Here is a 24,739-nt window from a genome sequence, read left to right on the forward strand (position 1 = left end):
GAGATAATCCATCAAACCACTATATTTTTCAACTCTCAACTTAGATTGGTTTGCTTTGATGAAATTTATCCGATTGGCCTCCATTTTTTAATACGAATCCACAATAAACTGTTGAGTTAATTTTCCTGCATTTAAAATAGGATTGAGTAGGTGGGATCTCAATACCAGATATCAAGTTGTATTACAAAGCCACTATTCTCAAAACTGCCTGGTACTGGCACAAGAATAGGCATATAGATCAATGGAATAGAATAGAGAGCCCAGAAATCGGCCCGAACCAATATGCTCAATTAATATTTGACAAAGGAGGCAAGAACATACAATGGAGCCAAGATAGTCTCTTCAATAAATGGTGTTGGGAAAATTGGACAGATATATGCAAGAAAATGAAACTAGACCACCAACTTACATCATACACAAAAATAAACTCAAAATGGATAAAGGACTTAAATGTACGACAGGAAACCATAAAAATTCTAGAAGAATCCAAAGGCAACAAAATCTCAGACATATGCCGAAGCAATTTCTTCACTGATACAGCTCCTAGGGCACTTGAAACTAAAGAGAAAATGAACAAATGGGACTACATCAAAATAAAAAGCTTCTGCACAGCAAAAGAAACCATCAACAAAACAACGAGAAAACCCACTGTGTGGGAAAACATATTTGCCAATGTCATATCTGATAAGGGCCTAATCTCCAAAATTTATAGGGAACTCATACAACTTAACAAAAGGAAGATAAACAATCCAATCAAAAAATGGGCAAAGGACCTAAATAGACACCTTTCAAAAGAGGACATTCAGAAAGCCAAGAGACATATGAAAACATGCTCAAAGTCACTAATCATCCGAGAGATGCAAATCAAAACAACAATGAGGTACCATCTCACACCTGTCAGACTGGCTATCATCAACAAATCAACAAACGACAAGTGCTGGAGAGGATGTGGAGAAAAAGGAACACTTGTGCACTGCTGGTGGGAATGCAGACTGGTGCAGCCACTATGGAAGACAGTATGGAGTTTCCTTAAAAAACTGAAAATGGAACTCCCATTTGACCCTGTGATCCCACTTCTAGGAATATATCCCAAGGAACCAGAAACACCAATCAGAAAGGATATATGCACCCCTATGTTCATAGCAGCACAATTCACCATAGCTAAGATCTGGAAACAGCCTAAGTGCCCATCAGTAGATGAATGGATTAGAAAACTGTGGTACATCTACACGATGGAATACTATGCTGCTCTAAAAAGGAAGGAACTCTTACCATTTGCAACGTCATGGATGGAACTGGAGAGCACTATGCTAAGTGAAATAAGCCAATCAATGAAGGAAAAATACCACATGATCTCACTCATTCATGGATAATAGAGACCATTATAAACTTTTGAACAATAATAGATACAGAGGCAGAGCTGCCTCAAACAGATTGTCAAACTGCAGCGGGAAGGCCGGGGAGGGTTGGGGGGCAGGAGGAAGGGGGGTAAGAGATCAACTAAAGGACTTGTATGCATGCATATAAGCATAACCAATGGACATAAGACACTGGGGGATAGGGGAGGCTAGGGGACTGTCTAGGGCGGGGGGATAAAATGGACACATATGTAATACCCTTTGTAATACTTTAAGCAATAAATAAAATAGGATTGAATGTGTCCCTCACAGAGAGATGAAATCCATAATACTGCATTTGGGTGACTCGTGTCCTTATATTTTGTCTAGTATTATTGTCGACTACACTGTTGTCTCTGAGTCTTAATGCAATATCTGTTCCCCAGCCTTTTTCATGTGGGAAAAGAATAGGATATGTCATTGCATCTAATGTAGGAAACAGGATATTGATTTATTTCATTTTAGTGGCACTTGGATTATTAGGCTCTGGTTTACAATGAATGAGCAAGTCCCTTTCAAAAGGAGATTCTCCATCTTCGTTTCTGAATATTATAGCAACCTCAGTTACACGGGGAGAATTATATCTACCTGGGTCACTGTTACGATCGTATTTAATTGCCATTGTTACCTCTGTGGGAGCAATACTTTTTGCTGCTGCTTCAGATTGGGCTTCCTTTTCTACCTCATGTAGCATCTTGTATGATTTTGTTAATTCATTTATTTCATGCATGAGGTTGTTGATGTTGATCATGAGTCTTTCTGAGCAGCCCTGGTTTTCTGGCATTGCTAATCTTTTACTTGTAGCTTCAGCTGTATCCAAAATATAGAGTTGAGCAAACTTCTGAGAAACACCATCTGAAGGGTGTAAAGTTCCAGTACAGTGATAAACTTGTCCGTTTATTCTAAAACAGTGTGGCCCATATCCTGATGGCGATGCAATATTAGCACCCATGAAAGCAAAAGCAAAAGAACTATTTATGGATCGAATATTTTCCATGAAATTTTTACTGTCAGAATCTTCGTTTGTCATTAATCTTTTAAAATATGCCAGGTAATCTGGAAAATGTATATCATTTGGACAGACTTTCTCTTTGCTACAACATTGAGTAAATTTCCCATCGGATGGTTTTTCATCGGAGAAATTTAGGGATAGGCAAAATTCACATCGAACCGTCATTCCACCACAACTATGTTTGAGGATTGCATCCTCATGCACTCCGTTTTTGCTGAGAAGGCAGTTCCTACCGGTATTGGTAGTACTTGTTGATGACTGTTGTCTAGACATATTTTGTCGTCGCCACCGCCTTCTTTCCTTTCAAAGGCACGTTGGTCTTTAGACATTTTCTGTCGATGACACCTCAGTCTTTCGGCTTCAGAGTGACGTTTTTCCAGTAGCTGCTCTTCAGATACATTCTGTTGCAGACATCGCCTTCTTTCAAGATCAGACACACGTTGCTCTGCAGACATTTTCTGTCAATAACGCCAGCACTTTTCGGCTACAGAGCTACCTTGTATCAACCGTTTATCTTTGGACGTTGTCCTACCTGTCTACTGACACCGTCTGAGATGCAGGAGAATGAGAGTCCTGCTGGTCAGGCCACTGAGAGCTGTGTGACTAACGGCTGATTCTGGCTGAGTCTGTGGGGGTGGGACTTCCTCCTCCCTGCTGTCACTTTCCTCAGCTGTGATGAGGAAGCTGGGGTGACAGGTCACACTGTTCCCGGAAGCCTGGGTCAAACACTGGAGGGCCGGTTGGGGGCATGACTGGTGGTGAATTGCAGCCAGCCTGGATCTCCCCCAGGAGGGCCAGTTGGGGGCATGACTGCTGGCCACCGCTGTGGTTGCCCCACCAGCCCTGATTCCTGGTGGAAGAGCCTGTTGAGGGCGTGACTGCAGCAGACCCCGCAGCTGCCCTGCCAGCCCTGGTCTGCCGGCAGGAGAGTGGGTCAGGGTGTGACTGCGAGCGGATGCCGCAGCCGCCCCACCAACCCCGGTCTGCCTGCGGGACAGTGGGTTGGGGGCGTCCGCCCGCAGTCACGCCCCCAACCCCCTCTCCCACCGGGAGAGCAGGTTGGGGTGTGAGTGCGAGCAGACTCCGCAGCCGCCCCGCCAGCCCAGATCTGCCAGCAGGAGAGCCGGTTGGGGGCATGACTGTGGGCGGACCACTGCAGCCGCCCTGCCAGCCCCAATTGCCGGAGCCGGTCCATGCTTGCTGTTTCAAGGGACCTGTCATATATGGCATACTGTTCTTAATATGTTTGCTCACCTTCTTGGCACTATGTGTTTTAACCAAGGTCTCTGAGAAAGGTTGTTTCCCCAGGTAGGGATTTTCCCCTGAAGTTAGGGAGGGAATAAAACCTCTTAACTAAGTGCCAGGCGGGTAATTAATCACTTTAACTACAAACAATCATGCTTAAGCTACATAATCTTTACTCCCTGGAATGGAGATAAGAAACGCCCTAACCTTTGTAATAGAGATTGATAGGATTGAATCAACTGGTATAAATACAGATGTAACAAGACAACAGGACTCAGAACCTAGACACAGAACCTACACAGAACCTAGAGACAGAAGAACTTCGCTGGAGAGAACATGGCAAAAGATCCTGGGCAGAAACTGGCAGCAGAACCTAGAGACAGAACCTAGCGAGAGAACCTGGCTGAAGAACCTAGAGACAGAACCTGGCTACAGAACCTGGATAGAACATGGCAAGAGAACCTGACTAGAACCTGGTGACTGAACCTGGCTGGAGAACCTAGTGAGGGAACATGGCTACAGAACCTGGCTGGAGAACCTGGAGAACCTAGCAAGAGAACATGGACACAGAACCTGGCTGGAGATCCTAACCAGAACTTCGCTGGAGAGCCTGACCAGAACTTGGCTAGAGATCCTGGCTAGGCTGCTGATCAACTGAACGCTGTCTCCGTGTCATTCCTTCTTCGCCGACTCCATCCACGCCTTTGGGGACCCCTGGATCTGCTGTGGCAGGACCCCAGGATCTGGCGCCTGAACAGGGACCCCTAGGTAAGCCCCACTCTCGGGACGGATAGGACTCCACCGTAGGAAGAGGGTGGATAATCTTCGCTGACTCCGTCCACACCTTTGGGAACCCTTGGAACAGGATTCCCATATGTAAGCCCCCCCCCCATTGAGAACCCCCACATTCGGGACGGATAGGACTCCACCAGGGTACTGCAGACCCCTCTATAGAGGATAAGTAGGGCAAGAAGATGGATAGTACAGAACTTAGATTGAGAAGATGTGCCATACTGAGTCCAAAGAAAGAAGACTCTGTATTGATCTTTAGATTAAGAAGATGTGCCATACTGAGTCTAAAGAAAAAAGACTCCGTATTGATCTTTTAACACATATGCTTGCTAGCAGAGGAGTTAAGGTTACTCCCAGTCAGATGGAACATTTTATACAAGAAATACGTCCATGCTTTTCTGAGGAAGGAAAGGTAAATGTAAAGGCATGGGAGGAGGTAGGCCCAAGGAGCCTTATCCTTAACCCCACTGCAGCCTTTCCACCCCGGGAAAGTGCAGGATTGGCAAGCTCTCCCTGGGGTGATAGATCAGGACTCAGGTAATAGCGGAAAGCACCAATCCTACTCTTAAAATGGATACAAGAGAGCATTTGGGGTTTTTCTTTTTAATGCCTGCTTTTAAAAAAATAAAAAAGGGAGAATTTGCCGGGAGCCAGCCCATGCTTGCTGTTTCAAGGGACCTGGCATATATGGCATACTGTTCTTAATATGTTTGCTCACCTTCTTGGCACTATGTGTTTTAACCAAGGTCTCTGAGAAAGGTTGTTTCCCCAGGTAGGGATTTTCCCCTGAAGTTAGGGAGGGAATAAAACCTCTTAACTAAGTGCCAGGCGGGTAATTAATCACTTTAACTATGAACAATCATGCTTAAGCTAAATAATCTTTACTCCCTGGAATGGAGATAAGAAATGCCCTAACCTTTGGAATAGAGATTGATAGGATTGGAATCAACTGGTATAAATACAGTTGTAAGAAGACAGAACCTACACACAGAACTTAGAAGACAGAACCTACACAGAACCTACAGACAGAAGAACTTCGCTGGAGAGAACATGCCAAAAGATCCTGGACTGAACCTGACTACAGAAATTGGCAAAAGAACATGACTAGAACCTGGTGACTGAACCTGGCTGGAGAACCTGGACAGAACCTGGCTGGAGAACCTAGTGAGGGAACATGGCTACAGAACCTGGCTGGAGAACCTGGGGAACCTAGCAAGAGAACATGGACACAGAACCTGGCTGGAGATCCTAAGCAGAACCTCTCTGGAGATCCAGACCAGAACTTGGCTGGAGATCCTGGTTAGAGATCCTGGCTAGGCTGCTGATCAACTGAACACTGTCTCTGTGTCCTTCCTTCTTCGCCGACTCCGTCTACGCCTTTGGGAACCCCTGGACCTGCTGGGGCAGGACCCTGGCACCCAATCTCCTGGCGGGAGAGCCAGTTGGGGGCTTGGCCAGTGGTGGACCGCTGCGGTCACGCCTGCCAGCCCTAGGTCGGGTCACACACGGGTCACCCGCCATCCAGGTCACAGATAGCAGGCCCAGATGGCGGAGGGGCAGGCAGGATGGCGCTGTCCCATCCTGCCTGCAGTATGCAAATTAGCCGCCATCTTTGTTGGCGGTTAACCGCCATCTTAGTTGGCAGTTAATTTGCATATCGCCCTGAATAGCCAATGGGAAGGGTAGCGGAGGTACAGCTAATTACCATGTTTCTCTTTTATTAGATAGGATTCCTCACCTGAGGATATTTTTCCATTGATTTTTAGAGAGAGGGAAAGACAGAGAGAAACATCCATGTGAGAGAAACACATCGATTGGTTGCCTCCTGCACAAGCCCTGACCAGGGCCCAGGCTGGGAAGGAGCCTGCAACCAAGGTACAAGCCCTTGACTGGAATCAAACCTGGGACCCTTCAGTCATAGGCCCACACTCTATCCAATGAGCAAAACTGGCTATGGGGGGTAAATATATTTTAATAAGGATTTCTATCAGAGAGTTCCATAATGACACAGGATTGATGACCACCTTTAATAACTTTAAGGCAAGCTCTGACCTTAGCCTGTGTTACTATCTATATATATAAAACCCTAATATTCAAATAGACCAAACAGCAGAACCAAACTGGTCGCTATGCACACGGAACATGGCGGGAATCAGCCGCGGCAAGATGGTGGAGCTGGTTAGCGATCCCCCTGCTCCTGAGAGGCGATCAGGGCTGGCAGCTGCCTCTGGCACCCACTGCCAGCAATGGTCCCACTTGCAACCACTGTTGGCGCCGGCCCCAATCACTCCACACCATCAACAAGTGTGAGCAGGGCCAGTGTTGTCAGCGTGTGGGAGTGGAGCTGTCAGGAGACAGGGGACCAGGGGGTTGCAGCCGGAGAGGCCAGGCAGAGGCGTGGAGGATGGGCCGAGACCCGCCCCTGTGCCCACTTCAGCCTCGCGGCCCACAGTTCCTTTCAAGGTGCACAAATTCATGCACTGGGCTCCTAGTCTGTTTATAAAGCCTTCTCAATAGAATAATTTGATATCAGATATTTGAAGCACAACTATGACTTTTTATGCTCATTTAAGAATCCTAAAATCGAAGAGATAAAATGGAAATAACTTATAAATATTACCCAGTCTATTATGGTTGCCTTAAAATAAAGTGCATTAAAATTTGAAGGAATAGTTTAATGGAAATGAGCTTACTGTGTTCATATGAGTTTATGTCATCTCAGTGGGAGTTTTAGTTTTTTGTTACCAGCAGGATGCAGCTGTTGATTCACATAATATATTTAATGGCTTTTGACTCTGCACAAAATTATCTGAGCTTAACCATTAAATATGTAAGGATGCAAGCAGAAGAAAAGCTATTGTATCATATATAGTTTACAAATAATTTTTAGAGTAAGCTTTATTAGGTATTTTAAAGCTAATCATGTTACTAGATCAATCTACCATGTATCACATGTCTATTCTTTGGGCATTAAGACAGTGCTATTTAGTACTCTTGTATATCTTTCTGAGTACTTAGAGCTTAAATTTTGTCTTCATATCTCTTTGTAATGATAGTTATTTAAATATATCTTTGTAAAGGCAAAGGAAGTTTATAAATTTAGAATATATACACACACATATATTTATGATTTTTCCCAAATATAAATATTAGTAGGGATTGGTAATTTCTATTTTTTGTCACAATTCATTCCTAGAAACCACATTTTTGAAAAATTTAGACAATAGATTATAGTATTTTCCTCTAGAAACATTCTCTTGAAAAGAAAATATATATTGGTAGATATCAATCAAAGGTAATGTTTTTAAATACTTAAAATAAACTCTAAGAGAAATAGTCAGATTTTTTAAATGCTTCATACAAATTTCAGTTTCTTCTTATTTTACCAGATTATTGGGTATCCAGCAAATGAAATTATTCATGTGAAAATAACATATAAATTTGTTATTGCTAAGTGGGTATATATTTCTATACATGATGAATATCTACACATCTCTTACGTAATCTGAAAAAGAATGCTCTGCCCTTACTCTGCTGTCATGCAAATCAATGGAAGACATTCACATATGCAGCATGCTTTCATAGATCTAGGTAATTTTAGCTTAAACCAAAAATCTATTTTAAGGCATTAAATTAATGTAAAGTTGCTATAATTATTAATTTCCATAAATAAGTGACTATACTAGTATATTCTAAGTTACTGCAACACCTAAAACAGTAGCTGTAACTCTATTCCTCTTTCCCCTCTAAAGAAAGATAAATAAGTGAGAGTCATATTATCCTCAAAAATACAAGATGGGGCAAAAGTGAGTTTACAGTTGTTTGTATGGACATTAATACAATAAATGATGATACAAGAATGAACTCTGTTTTGTGTACTCACCATTGTATACCTACTTTTGACACATCCTGTATTTAAGTCTGCTTTGATTCTTGAAAATAAATGAAAAAATTAAAACTCTGGAAATTGATTTCTCATTAACAAAATGACTTGTGCGGCATTCTTATGTTTTACAACACCATAGATGAACCCTGTCCTTATAAACATCTATTACCACACCAGAATTAAATTTCACTTATTCCATCTATTGTTCTAACATAGATACACTATCTATAAGCACTGCATATTTAAATAAAAATTAATTAACCCTTTGTGTGTAAGTTCACATGTGAACATTTTTGCTACTAGTTATTAAATTGAGAAATATTTTTAATATGTGTGGACAGTACAATTTGCTTTTGAATGCCTACTAAACAAATTTTGTTTTCTGTAATAACTTTCTCTGAAGCAAGCACAGTAATTCAAAATCATTCTACTGATTTTACCTTTTTACTTAAATAGTAGATGAATAGTAATAAGCATTTGTGTTGAATGATGATGGTGGGTGGTTGGTAGTGGATTTCATAATATAAAGCATTTTCAAAGGGTTGACACAGCGTATTTTCTTTTCATTCTCTTATTCTGAGTTTACCTAACCCCATAAAAGAGTTGTGGTGTCATTGGTTAATAACATTAAAATTTGAAAACTTAAAAGATTTGTTGTGTATCAGTCCAGCAGTGTTAGCAGTGAACTCTACATTAACCTTTCATAGCCAGCTGCCAGTTTTGTCAGCATGTAATTTTTGGTTTAGATGCCTTGTGGAGAAAGTTTAGACACAACCATTTAAGACTATAAAGACCTACTCCTAGCAACCACATTATATTAAGTATAATGTGTACTGAAGGGTTTTTGTAAATATATTTTATCTAGTCTGATAACATCGTTGTAACATGCATGAATGCTGATATTTTTATAAACCAGTTTCATAATTTAAATGGAGCTTTGTCCCTTCCTCTTGCTCCAACCCTGTTTCTATGAATTAAAGGCATGTTCATTTGAACTCATTTTTGAACACAAGTTCTGTCTTTCATAATGCATATAGGAAGAGAACCTTAACCTTACTTAAGAGCAAAAAGATACAAATAATATCACAATCTTTAGCCATTACAATACTTTATACTCTATTGGAAAGCAATAAAGTACTTTAATTGAAAAGCCTTTTAACACAGATATGTACCATGAAGTTTCAGAATTTAAACCCTAACATAATTTCAAAAACAAGGATAAGGTTCACTTATCTTAAGTAATGATGGAAAAGATATATGTGAGATTTGAATGTTATTAACCATTTAATGACTGATGTGGATAAATGGTGAGACTATATGCATCTTTCCTAATGTGCTGTATATATTCAAAATGTCACTCAGCTTTAAAATTATGGTGCTTAAAACCATCATTTACATTCTATTGGTTATTTTCTACTGTGAATTTAATTTTTTGAGTAATTTATGTTCATGGTTTTGTAATTAAAAAATATTTTTGTTTGTTTGCTTTCCTCTTTTATAGCAGAGTGTGATTCTTTTCCTACAATCTGGCAATGAGGAGGAATGAAAAATAGAATTACGACAGTAATGCGTGACTGTGCCTGGGGAGAGGAATGTGATATATCCGTGTGCACGCAAGTCCGTTTGTGTGTGTTCATTATATTAGGGAGGCAGATGTATTGGGTGAATCAAATTAAATTGCCATTTATGTAGTTGGCAATTTCATGTGGTTCAAGCCAACATTTAAATATCATTTTGATGCAAACAGCCTTAATGTTGATCTAGTAAGTGCCACTTGTAGCATCCAGAAGAGGATACCACAGATAGAAAGTATATTTTTACACATTAATATTATACCCAGCAACCTTTATAAATATTTTATTGATTTGATAAATTACCATTAATAGATTTTCTTCATATGCATTCTAATAATTTATTAATGATACTAGCTTTATTTTCCAATCCCAATCCCTATGGTTTTTCTGTTTCCATTACCTCCCTATGTAGTACCTTTATTAAATTCTTGAAGAAAAATGGTGATAGCAGCCAGCCTCCTCTCCTTCTCAATTTCATTTTAGTTTTTTAAAATATAGTTTTAATGATTTCAGAAAGAAAAGGAGAGGGAGATAGAAATATCAATGATGAGAGAGAATCATTGATCAGCTGTCTCCTGCACACCCCCACACTGGGGACTGAGCCAGCAACCTGGGCATGTGCCCTGACTGGGAATTGAACCGTGACCTCCTGTTCATAGGTCGATGTTCAACCACTGAGCCATGCCAGCCGGGCTCCTTCCCAATTTTAAATAAAAGCTCTCAATGATTTGATATTAAGTATAATGTTTAATGAAGGGTTTTTGTAGATATATTTCATCTAGTCGGATAACATCGTTTTAACATGCATGAATGCTGATTTTTAAATAAACCAGTTTCATAATTTAGGCATGATTTTAAAAAATTTAATCTGGTAAAATAGTATTCCCTTCTCTTATGTAAGTATGAATAATTTTAGAGTAGAACATTTAAAGGTAAGTTTTTAACCACTGTAATTGGAATTTCTGTTAAGTGTGAGGTAGAGTTTTAGTCATATTTTGTTTTTAATATGGATATCAAAATGTAGACACTTCTCCAAAGAGGACATACAGATGCCAATAGACATATGAAAAGATGCTCAATGGCACTAATCATCAGAGAAATGCAAATTAAAATCACAATGAAATATCACCTCACACCTGTCAGAATGGCTATCATCAGTAAATTAATAAACAAATGTTGATGAGGATGTGGAAAAAAGGGAATCTTAGTGCACTGCTGGTAGGAATGCAGATTGGTGCAGCCACTGTGGAAAGCAGTATGGATATACCTCAAAAAATTAAAAATGGAACTGCCTTATGACTCAGATTCTACTTCTGGGAATTTATCCGAAGAAGCCCAAAAACTGATTCAAAAGAATGTATGCACCCCTATGTTCATTGCAGCATTATTTACAATAGCCAAGATTTGGAAGCAGCCCAAGTGTCCATCAATAGATGATTTGATAAAACAGCGATGGTACATTTACACAATGGAATATTACTTGGCTGTAGAAAGAAAGAAAATTTTATCCTTTATGACATCATGAATTGTCCTGGAGAACATTATGCTAAATGAAATAAGCCAGTCAGAGAAAGACAAGTACCATATGATTTCACTCATGTGTAATTTAATGAACAAACTGGACTAGCAAGCAAAATAGAGACAGACTCATAGATAGAGAGCAGGCTAACAGCTCTGGTCATAGTGGGTTGTTCTGGTTTGAGCCAAAAAGGAAAAAAAAAAAAAAAAAAAAAAGAACTCATGGACACCTACAATAGCGTGGTGATTGAGGGGGTAAAAAGGGTAGGTAGAGATGGAAGAGGGTATAGGGGAAATAAATGGTTATGGGGAAAAATAAGATAAAGAGAAAAATATTCTGCTGCAATTTCATATTAAAAACTATTCTTTCTCCCATTTAAAGACTCAGGAAATCCTTAAATGAGGAAATGGTAATCTTATATTTTTCTGCACTATATTTTTAATAAGAGTTAACATTAATTATCTTATGTAGTTTGAAAATTAATCTCAAAGACACACCCCACAGTACAAATTTCAATGACCACATCTAATGTCAGCACCAAGGATGAGTCCATGGTGGCCACTGTGAAACTCACACAAACCTGACACCTGCACGTATATGTCCATATTCTCCTGTTTAAATCCCTGGAACTTTATTTTGTAACAAAAATTCACACGCAAAAAACCCCCCAACAAATAACAACAAAAACAAAACATCAAAACACCCCTGGACCTTCAACTACATCTAAAAATATATATTTTTCCTCTTCTTTACAGCTTACACAAGATAATTTTCTCCAATCAGTAGTGTGTGTGTGTGTGTGTGTGTGTATGTATATATATATATATATATATATATATATATATATATATATATAGTAAAAATTTAAACATGTAAGTAATATGCTCTATAGAACAAATTATGTGAAGCAGACCAAAAGGTATTCATGGATATATTTATAGCCTTTTAAAAGATTTCTAGAGCAAAGGACATATTTGAAATATCCAAACATTTTAAAAAATGCAAGAGAAGAAATGCAAATTTAAGCTCAAAGATGAGAAATGATGAAAATAAACATAAATCAATGAGTTAGAAGACGGTAGAACTAACTCAAAATAGCCAGTTCTTAAAAAAAGATCTACACAACAGATAATTCTGTAAGTATTATCAATCCGAAAAGGAAGAAAAATAATAAATAATATTAAACATTGTATAAAATATAGGTGCAGAGGAGATTTAAATATTATAAGAGAACATGAGAAATATATAATAACAATAGCATAGGATAAACAAATAGACAAGGAAAGATTTCTACCTATAGAAAAATTTCATGTTGCCCAGCTGGCATGGCTCAGTGGTTGAGCGTTGACCTATGAACAGGAGGCCAAGGTTCAGTTCCCAGTCAGGGCACATGCCCAAGTTGTGGGCTTGATCCCTAATGTGGGCTGTGCAGGAGGCAGCCAATCAATGATTCTCTGTCACCATTGATGTTTCCAGCTCTATCTCCCTCTCCCTTCATCTCTGAAATCAATAAAAATACATTTTAAGAAAACTTTCATGTAATAAATTAAAAACAAATGAGAGAATTACTATACACAGCCTATCACTAAGAACAGATAATGACCATAATGATCACATCTTACCTGGTTCTATTTAAAACTATTGATAATCCTTATGTTGAGTGCCAGGTAAATAAGATGCACTGTGCTATTTGTGGTCGGCAAACTGCGGCTCGCGAGCCACATGAGGCTCTTTGGCCCCTTGAGTGTGGCTCTTCCTAAGCCTTAGGAGTACCCTAATTAAGTTAATAACAATGTACCTATCTATATAGTTGAAGTTTAAAAAATTTGTCTCTCAAAAGAAATTTCGATCATTGTACTGTTGATATTTGGCTCTGTTGACTAATGAGTTTGCCGACCACTGGTGTAAATGTAGTATATGTCTCAAAATTTCAAAGTATATGACTGAGAATATGGCTGAAAGTCTCTATAAAAATGATTTATTATGAATACAATACCTTCAAATTTTAAAACCCAATTGAAATGCTATATTTTAGCAAAATATGAATTTCAAAAACAGACCATTAGAAATAGAAAATTGTAATCAACAATTACAAAGTGAAAGTTCAGTTGAAAAGCTCCCAGATCAGATCAGGTTTAGAAATCAGATGCACTATTTAATCAGGCAAAAACTGTTCAGTATCTTAGGTAAGCTTTTTCAAATTTCACAGAAAGATTTGAAATTACTTAACACATTTTAACAAGGAAGCTTTCCTTGATGCAAACACTAGATAGATGAGAAGACCCAAGAAAATATTTGAGCCTAGCCCACTACACTATTCAAAACTGAACTGGAAAGCATAGCCAGAGCAATAAAAATTTTTAAAAAATGAGAATTATGAAAAATGCAAATAGAGATGTAATATTTATCATGCCTATATAACTTATACACATGGAATGTCTAATCTAAAAACAAATAAACACAACTTTCAAAATGATCTCAGTCCCTCCCAAGAGAAAGTAAATTTTTTATAAAAGAATTTATATGAGGCAAAGTCTGACTGTTGAAGTGAAGGAATAGGTCAGCGTGATCTTTCTCCGGCAGCCGCCCAGCTGCCCCGCCCGCCATGTGCTCTGCCTTCGTCTTTGACACGAAGGCCGGGACAGGACTTCGTCCAAGCCCTGCAAGTTGCGGAAAGTCAGCGCACCCAGGGTTCGCTGGGATGTGGCATTTCCCAGGAAGCCTTGGGTCCTGAGAAAGGAGCCCCAGCGGAGCCCCGGGAGTGTGGTCCGCGGGCCGCCAGAGAATACAGGCGGGGTGGGGGTGGGGTCACACAGAGAGGGGCCAGCGCCGGCTTTCTCCCCAAAAGGCCCTGCAGAGCAATGGTCTGTGGTGACCCCTCGGTTACTCCCCAGGCTCTCCGGGGCCCGAGGACATGGGCATGAGGGGTACGACCCCCTCGGTTACTCCACAGGCTCTCCGGGGCCGAGGACATGGGCACGAGGGGTACGACCCCCTCGGTTACTCCGCAGGCTCTCCCGGGCCCTAGGACATGGGCATGAGGGGTACGACCCCCTCGGTTACTCTGCAGGCTCTCCGGGGCCGAGGACATGGGCATGAGGGGTACGACCCCCTCGGTTACTCCGCAGGCTCTCCGGGGCCCGAGGACATGGGCATGAGGGGTACGACCCCCTCGGTTACTCCGCAGGCTCTCCGGGGCCCGAGGACATGGGCACGAGGGGTACGACCCCCTCGGTTACTCCGCAGGCTCTCCGGGGCCCGAGGACATGGGCACGAGGGGTACGACCCCCTCGGTTACTCCGCAGGCTCTCCGGGGCCCGAGGACATGGGCACGAGGGGTACGACCCCCTCGGTTACTCCGCAGGCTCTCCGGGGCCCGAGGACATGGGCATGAGGGCCATGAGCTGGCTCCGCAGCGGGAGGGATTCCGGGGCCTGAGAGACCTCACGCGAGGACCGTGAGCAGGACCAGCAACCACCGCGTTCGGAAGCTCGGCTGGAAGTGGGGAGGGGGTGCGCAAAGCCCGCCCCTGCGGGGACCCCAGCCACTCAGGGGTGCTAACCACTAGCCGGATGTACCGCCCCTGGACTTCCGCCTCAGACTCGGGGGTGAGAGGACTTGCACTTGTGGCGTGGCGTGTGGGCTGTCCACTGCTGAGGGGTCTCCGGCAGGGCTGCGGGGCGCCAGGTGAGACTATTCACGAGGAGTCACAGAGAAAAGAGGGAGCCCCACCCGGTAGCAGCCCCACCCTTCCTTTGGCGACCCGCGTGGGGTGTGAGGTGGCCTGGCCCACACTGCCTTCTGCGCAACGGGCTGAGGGGACGGCGACCATTCTGTGTGGGCCTTTCTGTGTGAGCGGACATGCAGTGGGGGGAGACTGGGGGGCACGGTGTGGAGGTTGGGGGTGGGGGTGGGGGTGAAGTGGGGGTGGGTGGTAGGGGTTTCAGAGCCCCGGTCGTCATGGAAAGGCCCGTGAGTGAGGACCCAGGGCTAGGGGACCGAGACCATTCTGTTCGGCCGCCATTCTGTGTGAGCGGACACGCAGAGGGGGGAGATGGTGTGGGGTTGAGTGTTGGGGTGAAGTGGGGATGCGTGGTAATGGTTTCAGAGCCCCAGTCATCATAGAAAGGCCCGTGAGTGAGGACCCAGGGCTAGGGGACAGCAACCAATCTGTGCGGGCCGCCATTTTATACGGGCCGCCATTCTGTGTGAGCGGACATGCAGAGGGGGGAGGTGGTGTGGGGGTTGGGTGTTGGGATGAAATGGGGGTGCGTGGTAATGGTTTCAGAGCCCCAGTCATCATAGAAAGGCCCGTGAGTGAGGACCCAGGGCTAGGGGACAGCAACCAATCTGTGCGGGCCGCCATTTTATACGGGCCGCCATTCTGTGTGAGCGGACATGCAGAGGGGGGAGGTGGTGTGGGGTTGGGTGTTGGGATGAAATGGGGGTGCGTGGTAATGGTTTCAGAGCCCCAGTCATCATAGAAAGGCCCGTGAGTGAGGACCCAGGGCTAGGGGACGGCAACCATTCTGTGCGGGCCGCCATTTTATACCTGCCACCATTCTGTGTGAGCGGACATACAGAGGGGGGATGTGGTGTGGGGTTGGGTGTTGGGGTGAAGTGGGGGTGCGTGGTAATGGTTTCAGAGCCCCAGTTACCATGAAAAGGCCTGTGAGTGAGGAACCGCGACCATTCTGTGCGGTCCGCCATTTCGTGTGATCGGCCAGTCTGTGCAAGCGGACATACAGTGGGGGGAGATGGTGTGGGGGTGGGTGTTAATGGTTTCAGAGCCCCAGTCATGGACAGGCCCGTGAGTGAGGACCCAGGGGGCTAGGGGACCACGGCCATTCTGTGCCGGCCGCCATTTTGTGCGAGCCCACATGAAATGGGAAGTGGTGTGGGGGTTGGATGGTAATGGTTTCAGAGCCCCAGTCACCATGAAAAGGCCCGTGAGTGAGGAACCGCGACCATTCTGTGTGGGCCGCCATTTTGTGCAAGCGGACATTGGGGGTGGGGGGTGGGGGGGGGGGAAGACGGTGTGGGGGTGGGTGTTAATGGTTTTAGAGCCCCAGTCATCATGGAAAAGCCCGTGAGTGAGGACCTAGGGCTAGGGGACCACGGCCATTCTGTGCGGGCTGCCATTTTGTGCGAGCGGACATGCAGTGGGGGGAGATAGTGTGGGGGTTGGATGTTAATGGTTTCAGAGCCCCAGTCACCATGAAAAGGCCCGTGAGTGAGGAACCGCGACCATTCTGTGCGGGCTGCCATTTTGTGTGATCGGCCAGTCTGTGCAAGCGGACATGCAGAGAGGGGAGACGGCGTGGGGGGTGGGGGTGGGGGTGGGTGGTAATGGTTTCAGAGCCCCAGTCGTCATGGAAAGGCCCGTGTGTGAGGACCCAGGGCTAGGGGTCCGAGACCATTCTGTGCAGGCCGCCATTCTGTGCGAGCGGACATGCAGTGGGGGGAGATGTTGTGGGGGTCGGGGGTTGGGGTGAAGTGGGGGTGGGTGGTAATGGTTTCAGAGCCCCAGTCGTCATGGAAAGGCCCGTGTGTGAGGACCCAGGGCTAGGGGTCTGAGACCATTCTGTGCAGGCCGCCATTCTGTGCGAGCGGACATGCAGTGGGGGGAGATGGTGTGGGGGTCGGGGGTTGGGGTGAAGTGGGGGTGGGTGGTAATGGTTTCAGAGCCCCAGTCGTCATGGAAAGGCCCGTGTGTGAGGACCCAGGGCTAGGGGTCCGAGACCATTCTGTGCGAGCGGACATGCAGTGGGGGGAGATGGTGTGGGGGTCGGGGGTTGGGGTGAAGTGGGGGTGGGTGGTAATGGTTTCAGAGCCCCAGTCATCATGGAAAGGCCCGTGTGTGAGGACCCAGGGCTAGGGGTCCGAGACCATTCTGTGCCGGCCGCCATTCTGTGCGAGCGGACATGCAGTGGGGGGAGATGGTGTGGGGGTCGGGGGTTGGGGTGAAGTGGGGGTGGGTGGTAATGGTTTCAGAGCCCCAGTCGTCATGGAAAGGCCCGTGTGTGAGGACCCAGGGCTAGGGGTCCGAGACCATTCTGTGCAGGCCGCCAGTCTGTGCGAGCGGACATGCAGTGGGGGGAGATGGTGTGGGAGTTGGGGGTTGGGGCAAAGTGGGAGTGGGTGGTAATGGTTTCAGAGCCCCAGTCGTCATGGAAAGGCCCGTGTGTGAGGACCCAGGGCTAGGGGTCCGAGACCATTCTGTGCCGGCCGCCATTCTGTGCGAGCGGACATGCAGTGGGGGGAGACGGCATGGGGGGTGGGGGTTGGGGCAAAGTGGGAGTGGGTGGTAATGGTTTCAGAGCCCCAGTCGTCATGGAAAGGCCCGTGAGTGAGGACTCAGGGCTAGGGGACGACGCTCCCCTCTGGGCCCTTCCCTCAGCCTGAGGGCCCGAGCAGCGGGGCTGCAGTGTCGCTGAAGGATTTCGGCCCCTGAATCTGAGGGATGTGAGGCCTGGGAGGAGCTTGGCAGGGTCATGTCAGCAAAGGAAGGCCAGGACTTGTCCCTTCTCCCAGGCCCTGTGGAGATCCCGAGTGCACCGCGGGGAATTCTTAGGCTTCCACCAACCCCAGGGCCAAGAGTGTGACTGCTCCCTTCTAGTTGGGGGTCTCAGAGAGATGGCGCCTCCATTGGAAGGTGGTGCCTGAGGGAATAGTGCAGCGAGCATATGGCCATCCTGTACCAACCTGAGGACAGCATTCAGAGACTGAGGGACTAGCCAGCGCTTCCCCTGCTGTCAGCCTTGCATGGCCCAGGGACGGATGGCAGCCACCCCTCCCTTGCTACTCTGGGTCCCACAAGGTGAAGAATTGGTTCTGAATAGATTACTCGGCAGAAGGAGTCCTATGCTTTGGCAGGTGTGAGTGATGCCTGAAGGGCAAACTCAGCACGTGAAAGGGTGGCCCAGGGGTCTCAGGGAACCCTTGGGAGATCCCAAGCCGTGACGGTCAGATGAGACAACTAATCACTCTGCCATGGTGTTCACTGGGAAGTGAGGCTTTATGATAATGGGCAAAATCAGAACAAAGGGACAAGTCCCAGGCCATGCCAGGCTTCCAGGTGAAGAACCCATGACAAGACCATCTCATGTTTTGCTTCTCAGTGTCTCAGTGAAAAAAAGCCTTTTCTGTCAGAGTTACATCAGGTATCAGAAGCTAGGGACTGAGCGAGGTCTGACCAGTCGCCAGAGTAAATACCTTGACCAAAGGCTGAGAAAGCCGTCCATCCCATAAGTCAGGAGCCAGCATAACTCTGCTGAGCCTGCGGTTGCCCCTGGGAGGCCCTGGGCAGAGCTTTGAGGCTGAGATATCACCTTACATCCTGTTCCTTGAACTAAGGATGAACATGATTGTTCTGTGGAAGTACTGATCTCAGTATCTATAATTAGTCATGGGAAGGACCCTAAGTGAGGCCTAACTCATGGGGACACCCACTCTACAGCAGACTGTTCTCAACAGAGCCCTGTCCTGCTGTCACACTTGGGAAACTGGATGTGACAGCCTCTTAATTCACCCTCAGTGGTCACAGGGACAGAACTGTTGAGTGGGAGAGAGTGACATCAGGTTAGCAGAGGGGAGGCATCTCAGATACTGTCAAGTTTCAAGGCCTAGACCTTGTTTGAGCAAAGAGCTGACCATCCACTTGTGAGGATGGGATCCCTTGGTATGTATCTACCCTGCCCCTGTAGTCATCCCTGGGAGGTTTCAAGCAAGTATGGCTAATAGTCTTTTTGTCTTTCTTGCAGTTTACAAGTTTGTTATACATGTTTTCAATATCAAAATATTTTCGTTTTTCCTGATTATAAAAAATGATATGGTTGTATGGAAAAATTAAAACAGTACAGCTATGAATAACATTCTCCAAAATACCCCACCTCCACAGACAGCCAGAGTAAATATTTTGGTGTATATCCTTCCAGAATTTTCAATATGCAAATACATTGTTTTTAAATATAATGAAATAATGCCTATTGCAACTTTTTTATTGAAATATAATTCACATATAACATATTTTTTAATTTTAGCAAAAGTTTGAAACCACCACTGTACATCAGTAAGCATATAATATTAAATTATAAGGTGTCTGTGTAGCAGAATACCTTGCAGCTACTAAGAGGAAGAGAGAGATCTATACACATCGACAATGGCAGATGCTCACAGTACATTTTAAGTGAGAAAAGCAAGGTTTAGACTAGTAAATGGCATTCCAAAGTTTAAGCATCTTCCTTTCATTTTATCTCATTTTGGTTACTTATATTTAGGTGAATGCAAAACTATGTCAGGTCAGCATATAGGAAGCCAAGGGTACTCATTCTCTGGGAAGTTTTTCTTTCATTCAGTGAACCACTTCCTGTGGACCACCAGCACTCTTCGGTTAAATTGTTAGACTGGCCGAAGCCGGTTTGGCTCGCTGGATAGAGCGTCGGCCTGGGGACTAAAGGGTGCCAGGTTCGATTCTGGTCAAGGGCATGTACCTTGGTTGCAGGCACATCCCCAGTAGGGGGTGTGCAAGAGGCAGCTGATCTATGCTTCTCTCTCATCAGTGTTTCTAACTCTCTATCCCTCTCCCTTCCTCTCTGTAAAAAATCAATAAAATATATTTAAAAAAAAGAAAAAAAATTGTTAGACTGGCCCTGGGGACCAGTTCCCAAAGGACCTCATCCTCTAGTGAGCTCTCCCTCTAAACCAGCTCAGGCTTGAGACCTCTGACAGAGTTTTTCACCACCAATACCCTGCATGGAAACTGGTAGACATGCAAATTCTGTCCTATCTGGTAAAAGCTTAAATAAATTTCCTTATTCTTCCAGTGGAAAAAAAACGTTTTGGCTCCCTTTGCCTGTTCATTTCAACATTCTTGATTCTGTATACATTTGTGCTTTGTGACTTTTTTTTTTGAACCAGTTAAAACATCAGCTTGTTTTTCTCATGAGTTAAATAAAGTCTGTAACTTGTGTTTATTTTTTAACAATGGTAAGAAAGTATGACCAGCTATTAGTTTCCTATTGTGGCTGTAATGAATCAACACAAACTTAGTGACTTACAAAAGCACAAGTCCAAAATGAGTCTCACTGATCAAATCAAGATGTCAGTAGAGCTGGTTCCTTCTGGAGGCTCCAGGAGAGATTCTGTTACTTCCAGCTTCCAAAGGCTGCAGGCATCCCCTGACTTGTGGCAGCATCATTATAATCTCAGCTTCCATCATCACATTCTTCTCATTCCTCACTCTGAATCCTCTAGCATCCTTTCTTTATTTTTTATTTATTTAAATTACAGTTTACATTCAATATTATTTTGTACTATAGGCCTGGTGGGGTCCCTCAGCCTGCCCTGCACCCTCTTGCAATCTGGGACCCCTGGGATGTAGTAGTGTGCAAAGCAGCAGGCAGCCAGGGAGGAGCCTGAACCTGGGCTGGGCGCTGCACGCTCCTGCTCATCCCAGCCCCACTGTGCCTACTGCTCAGTAGTGCTGCCGCGGGGAGTGGGAGAGGCTTGTGTCACCTCAGCTGCGCTTGCCAGCCATGAGCCTGGCGTTTGGCACCCATAGGTCAGCTGAACAGCGCTCCTGCTGTGGGAGTGCACCGACCACCAGGGGGCAGCGTTGAACAGTCAACCAGTCGCCTAAAGTTTTCTCTATCTAGATTTGTTTCAGGTGTATAACATAGTGGTTAGATAATCATATACTTGAGAAAGTTTCCCCCTATAGTACCAGTACCCAAATAGCACCATACATAGTTATTACAATATTGATTGTATTTCTTATGCTTTGCTTTACTTCCGCATGATAATTTTGTAACTACCTGTGTGTGTGTGTGTGTGTGTGTGTATGGCTAAGTGTCTGTCTGGCTGGTCGCTATGACACGCACTGACCACCAGGGGGCAGATGCTCAATGCAGGAGCTGCCATGACCCACACTAGCCATTTAAAAATAAACAGCACCACTGACCTGGCTCTGACAAACCAACACTTGGCTTCCCCCAAGTGGGACACAGGCCCCGTCACCAACCCAGAGTGACACCCCACCAAATTGCAGCCAACGCTGCCAAGACTCCATGCTGCAAAATGCAGCCCACAGCCCAGCCAAGCCCAGAAATGGTAGCTGTGAGTGCCGGGTAATGACAGCACATAGCAACACCTGGCTTCTTCTCCCTAGCGACTAGCCTCCTTGGAGTTTCTTCAGCCCAGGAACACAACTTGCTTTGTAGCCAGGTGCAAACATTTTTCAGTTCAACCAAATGTTTGTGAAGTGTTTTCCCGTGTCTCATCTCATTTGATCCTCACAAAAGTCCTGGAGTAGGTAGCCAGGAGACTCAGTAGAATCCTATTTTCTTTTCATTAGCAAGACAATAGAGATTTAGGAAGTTTAGAAACTTGACCTGACTAAAAAGAAGTAAGAAATGGTGGAACTTGAAAATGACTTCAGGTTTTTTCACTGCATAGAATATAGTCAAACACTACTGCAGTTAGATATTTTCCCTTTATTCTCCCTGTGTGATCTACAATAATAATCTGCTTTGTGTTGTTATTTACTGCTGTGTTGCTGACAATTACTTGAAAGAGAAGTTGAGGTGCTACACTGGGTTGGAAAAAATTTAGCTAAATCAGAAAGCAGGTCTAATTAAGCATGTTTATTCTATTCTAATAAAGAGGTAATATGCAAATTGCTCATCACTCCAACACAAGTTGGCCACCCCTATATGGTAAAAGATGGCTGTCCCCATGTGGGCACAAGATGGCCAGCAGGGGACGGCAGTTGTGGACAATCAGGCCAGCAGGTGAGGGCAGTTGAGAGGGAGCAGGCCTGAAAGGGAGGGCAGTTGGTTGCAATGGGGCCAGCAGGGTACTGCAGTTAGGGGTGACCAGGCTGGCAAGGGAGGGCAGTTAGGGGCCATTGGGCTGGCAGAGGAGCAGTTAGACATTGATCAGGCTGGCAGGGGAGTGTTTAGGGGTGATCAGGCTGGCAGGCAGAAGCAGGGGCAATCAGGCAGGCTGGCAGGCAAGTGATTGGGTGCCAGCAGTTCTGGATTGTGAGAGGGCAGTCAGACATCCCTCGAGGGGTCCCAGATTGGAGTAGGTGCAGGCTAGGCTGAGGGACACACACACTCCCCCCGCCCCATACACGAATTTTCTGCACTGGTCCTCTAAAACACACACACACACACACACACACACACACACACATATATGGCTGACTCACACATGCACAATGCATATAGAGCTCTCGCTGGCGCCAGTCGCATGCGTGTTTAGGTCTGGCATTGTCGATTGTGAATTTGACATTTCTATTCTAGAGAAAGGATGAATAGCAATATTAAAATATTCTAATTAATTTCCTTTCAATGTGCATGAATCTGTGCACCGGGACACCAGTCAATCTATACTTCTCAATCCCTTCACTTTTTTCACCCTGTCTCCCAATACCCCTCCTCACTGGCAACCATCAGTCTATTTTCTATATCTGTGAGTCTGTTTCTGTTCTTTGTGTGGATGGCTAATAGTCTTAACACCTCAGTTTACACACTGTAGTCTTTCCCTGGCAGTTTTAGTCTGAAGGGGCCAGGTTGAGATCAGCTTTAGATAGAGTTAACAAGCAGTGCAGATTCCTTAGGGAGATACAGAGTAAGGACTGAAAGGAGATGTGACTTTGCCTTACCCCCAGTATATATAGCATGAGGGAGATGATTGACAGTCCGTACGGAATGCCTCGGTAATGAACCTGAGTAAGGACTTAAAGGGACCATATTCCTAAGAACACAAATTGCTCTACAGAGCCCAGCCACACCTGCCTACTGTCATCCCTGAGAATTCTCAGCCTGGCTTGCCTTGTACCCTGAGGAGCATTGAGTATTTGTCTTTCATGTCCCTGGGGGACACAGCACCCAGGAGGTCAGGTGATCTGTGAGGCCCTGTAGCACTGTTGTCAGGAGAGGACCATTAGAGGTGGCTTTTATCAGAGCCATCACAGTTGAGATTGGAAGCTGAGGCCACTCATATCTTCCTTCTTTCCCTTAGGGAGTGATTCCCCATTGTCTTCCTGTTCACGCTCCTGATTACCACCACCCACAAGAGTCCTCATGGCTTTTCCTCAGAAGGATCCACAATCCTCACCTGATCAACTTCCTCAGACCCACAGTGAGACCCAGGGCCTGGCGGTTGCACAGGAGTCCAAGGCTCTGGAGGAGGCCTGTCTCTCCTCCCATCCTGAAATGCCTGGCATTCTGAAGGAGGCTCCTGATGATGCTATCCCCAGTACCTCTCAGAGCGCTCAGAGTTCCTCCTCCTCAATTGTCGCCTCATCAAGAAAATATGGTGAGGGCTCCAGTAGCGAAGAGGAGGAGGATAGCACCTTAGAGGCAGATCCAGACCCCAAGAATGTGCCCATAGATGCTGAAGATGAAAATGTGGCTTCATTGGTGAATTTCCTCCTGCTCAAGTATCAAACGAAAGAGATAATAACCAAAGAAGATATGTTGCAGATTATCAGCCAAGAATATAAAGACCACTTCGCTGAGATGTTCCTGAGAGCATCTGAACGCCTGGAGATAATCTTTGGCCTTGATGTGAAGGAAGTGGATCCCACCAACCACTGCTATGCCATCTGCGTCAAACTGGGCCTCACCTATGATGGGATGCAGCATGGTAAAGTTGGTGTGCCTAAGACTGGCATCCTGATTCTTATCCTGGCTGTGATCTTCATGAAGGGCAACCGTGCCACTGAAGAAGACATCTGGGATGTTCTGAAGGTGACAGGGGTATATTCTGGGAGGAAGCACCACATCTTTGGAGAGCCCAGGAAGCTCATCACAAAATATTTTGTGAAGGAAGAATATCTGAAGTACCAGCAGGTGCCTAACAGTGATCCTGCACAATTTGAATTTATGTGGGGCCCAAGAGCCCATGCTGAAACCACCAAGATGCAAGTCCTAGAATTCATGGCCAAGGTTCATGGGACTGACCCAAGTTCTTTCCCATCTCAGTATGAAGATGCATTGCAAGATGAAAAAGACAGAGCCCAAGCCAGAAATTAAGCGAGGATTGTCTCGACTTCCGTGGCCACTGCCCGTTCTATGGCCAAGCCTCACAGCTCCTGCCACACTTAGGGAAGTCAGGGATAATTTCCTCATGCATTGTTTGAAGAGGCGGTTCATGTTCATAGAATTTAGGTCTGTGATGAAGCTTAAAGAAACACTATATATGCCTGTGTTCCTCTTTTACATATGTAACTTGAAAATGTATTATTTTGTTGAAATCCGTATTACTCAAATATTTGTTCTGTTTTTGTTTTTTAGTATAGGTTTA

General features: G+C 45.0%; 1 protein-coding gene across 1 annotated transcript; it reads left to right on the plus strand.

Moving 5' to 3' along the window:
- The first annotated feature begins 23,514 nt into the window (after positions 1-23,514).
- LOC118653560 (melanoma-associated antigen B16-like) lies at positions 23,515-24,540 on the plus strand. Its single transcript, XM_036304207.1, is given in 1 exon segment — positions 23,515-24,540. A coding segment is annotated over 1 exon segment (1,026 nt).
- Positions 24,541-24,739: the final 199 nt, after the last annotated feature.

This window comes from Myotis myotis, unplaced genomic scaffold, assembly GCF_014108235.1.
Source record: "Myotis myotis isolate mMyoMyo1 unplaced genomic scaffold, mMyoMyo1.p scaffold_m19_p_4, whole genome shotgun sequence".
NCBI classification, from domain to species: domain Eukaryota; kingdom Metazoa; phylum Chordata; class Mammalia; order Chiroptera; family Vespertilionidae; genus Myotis; species Myotis myotis.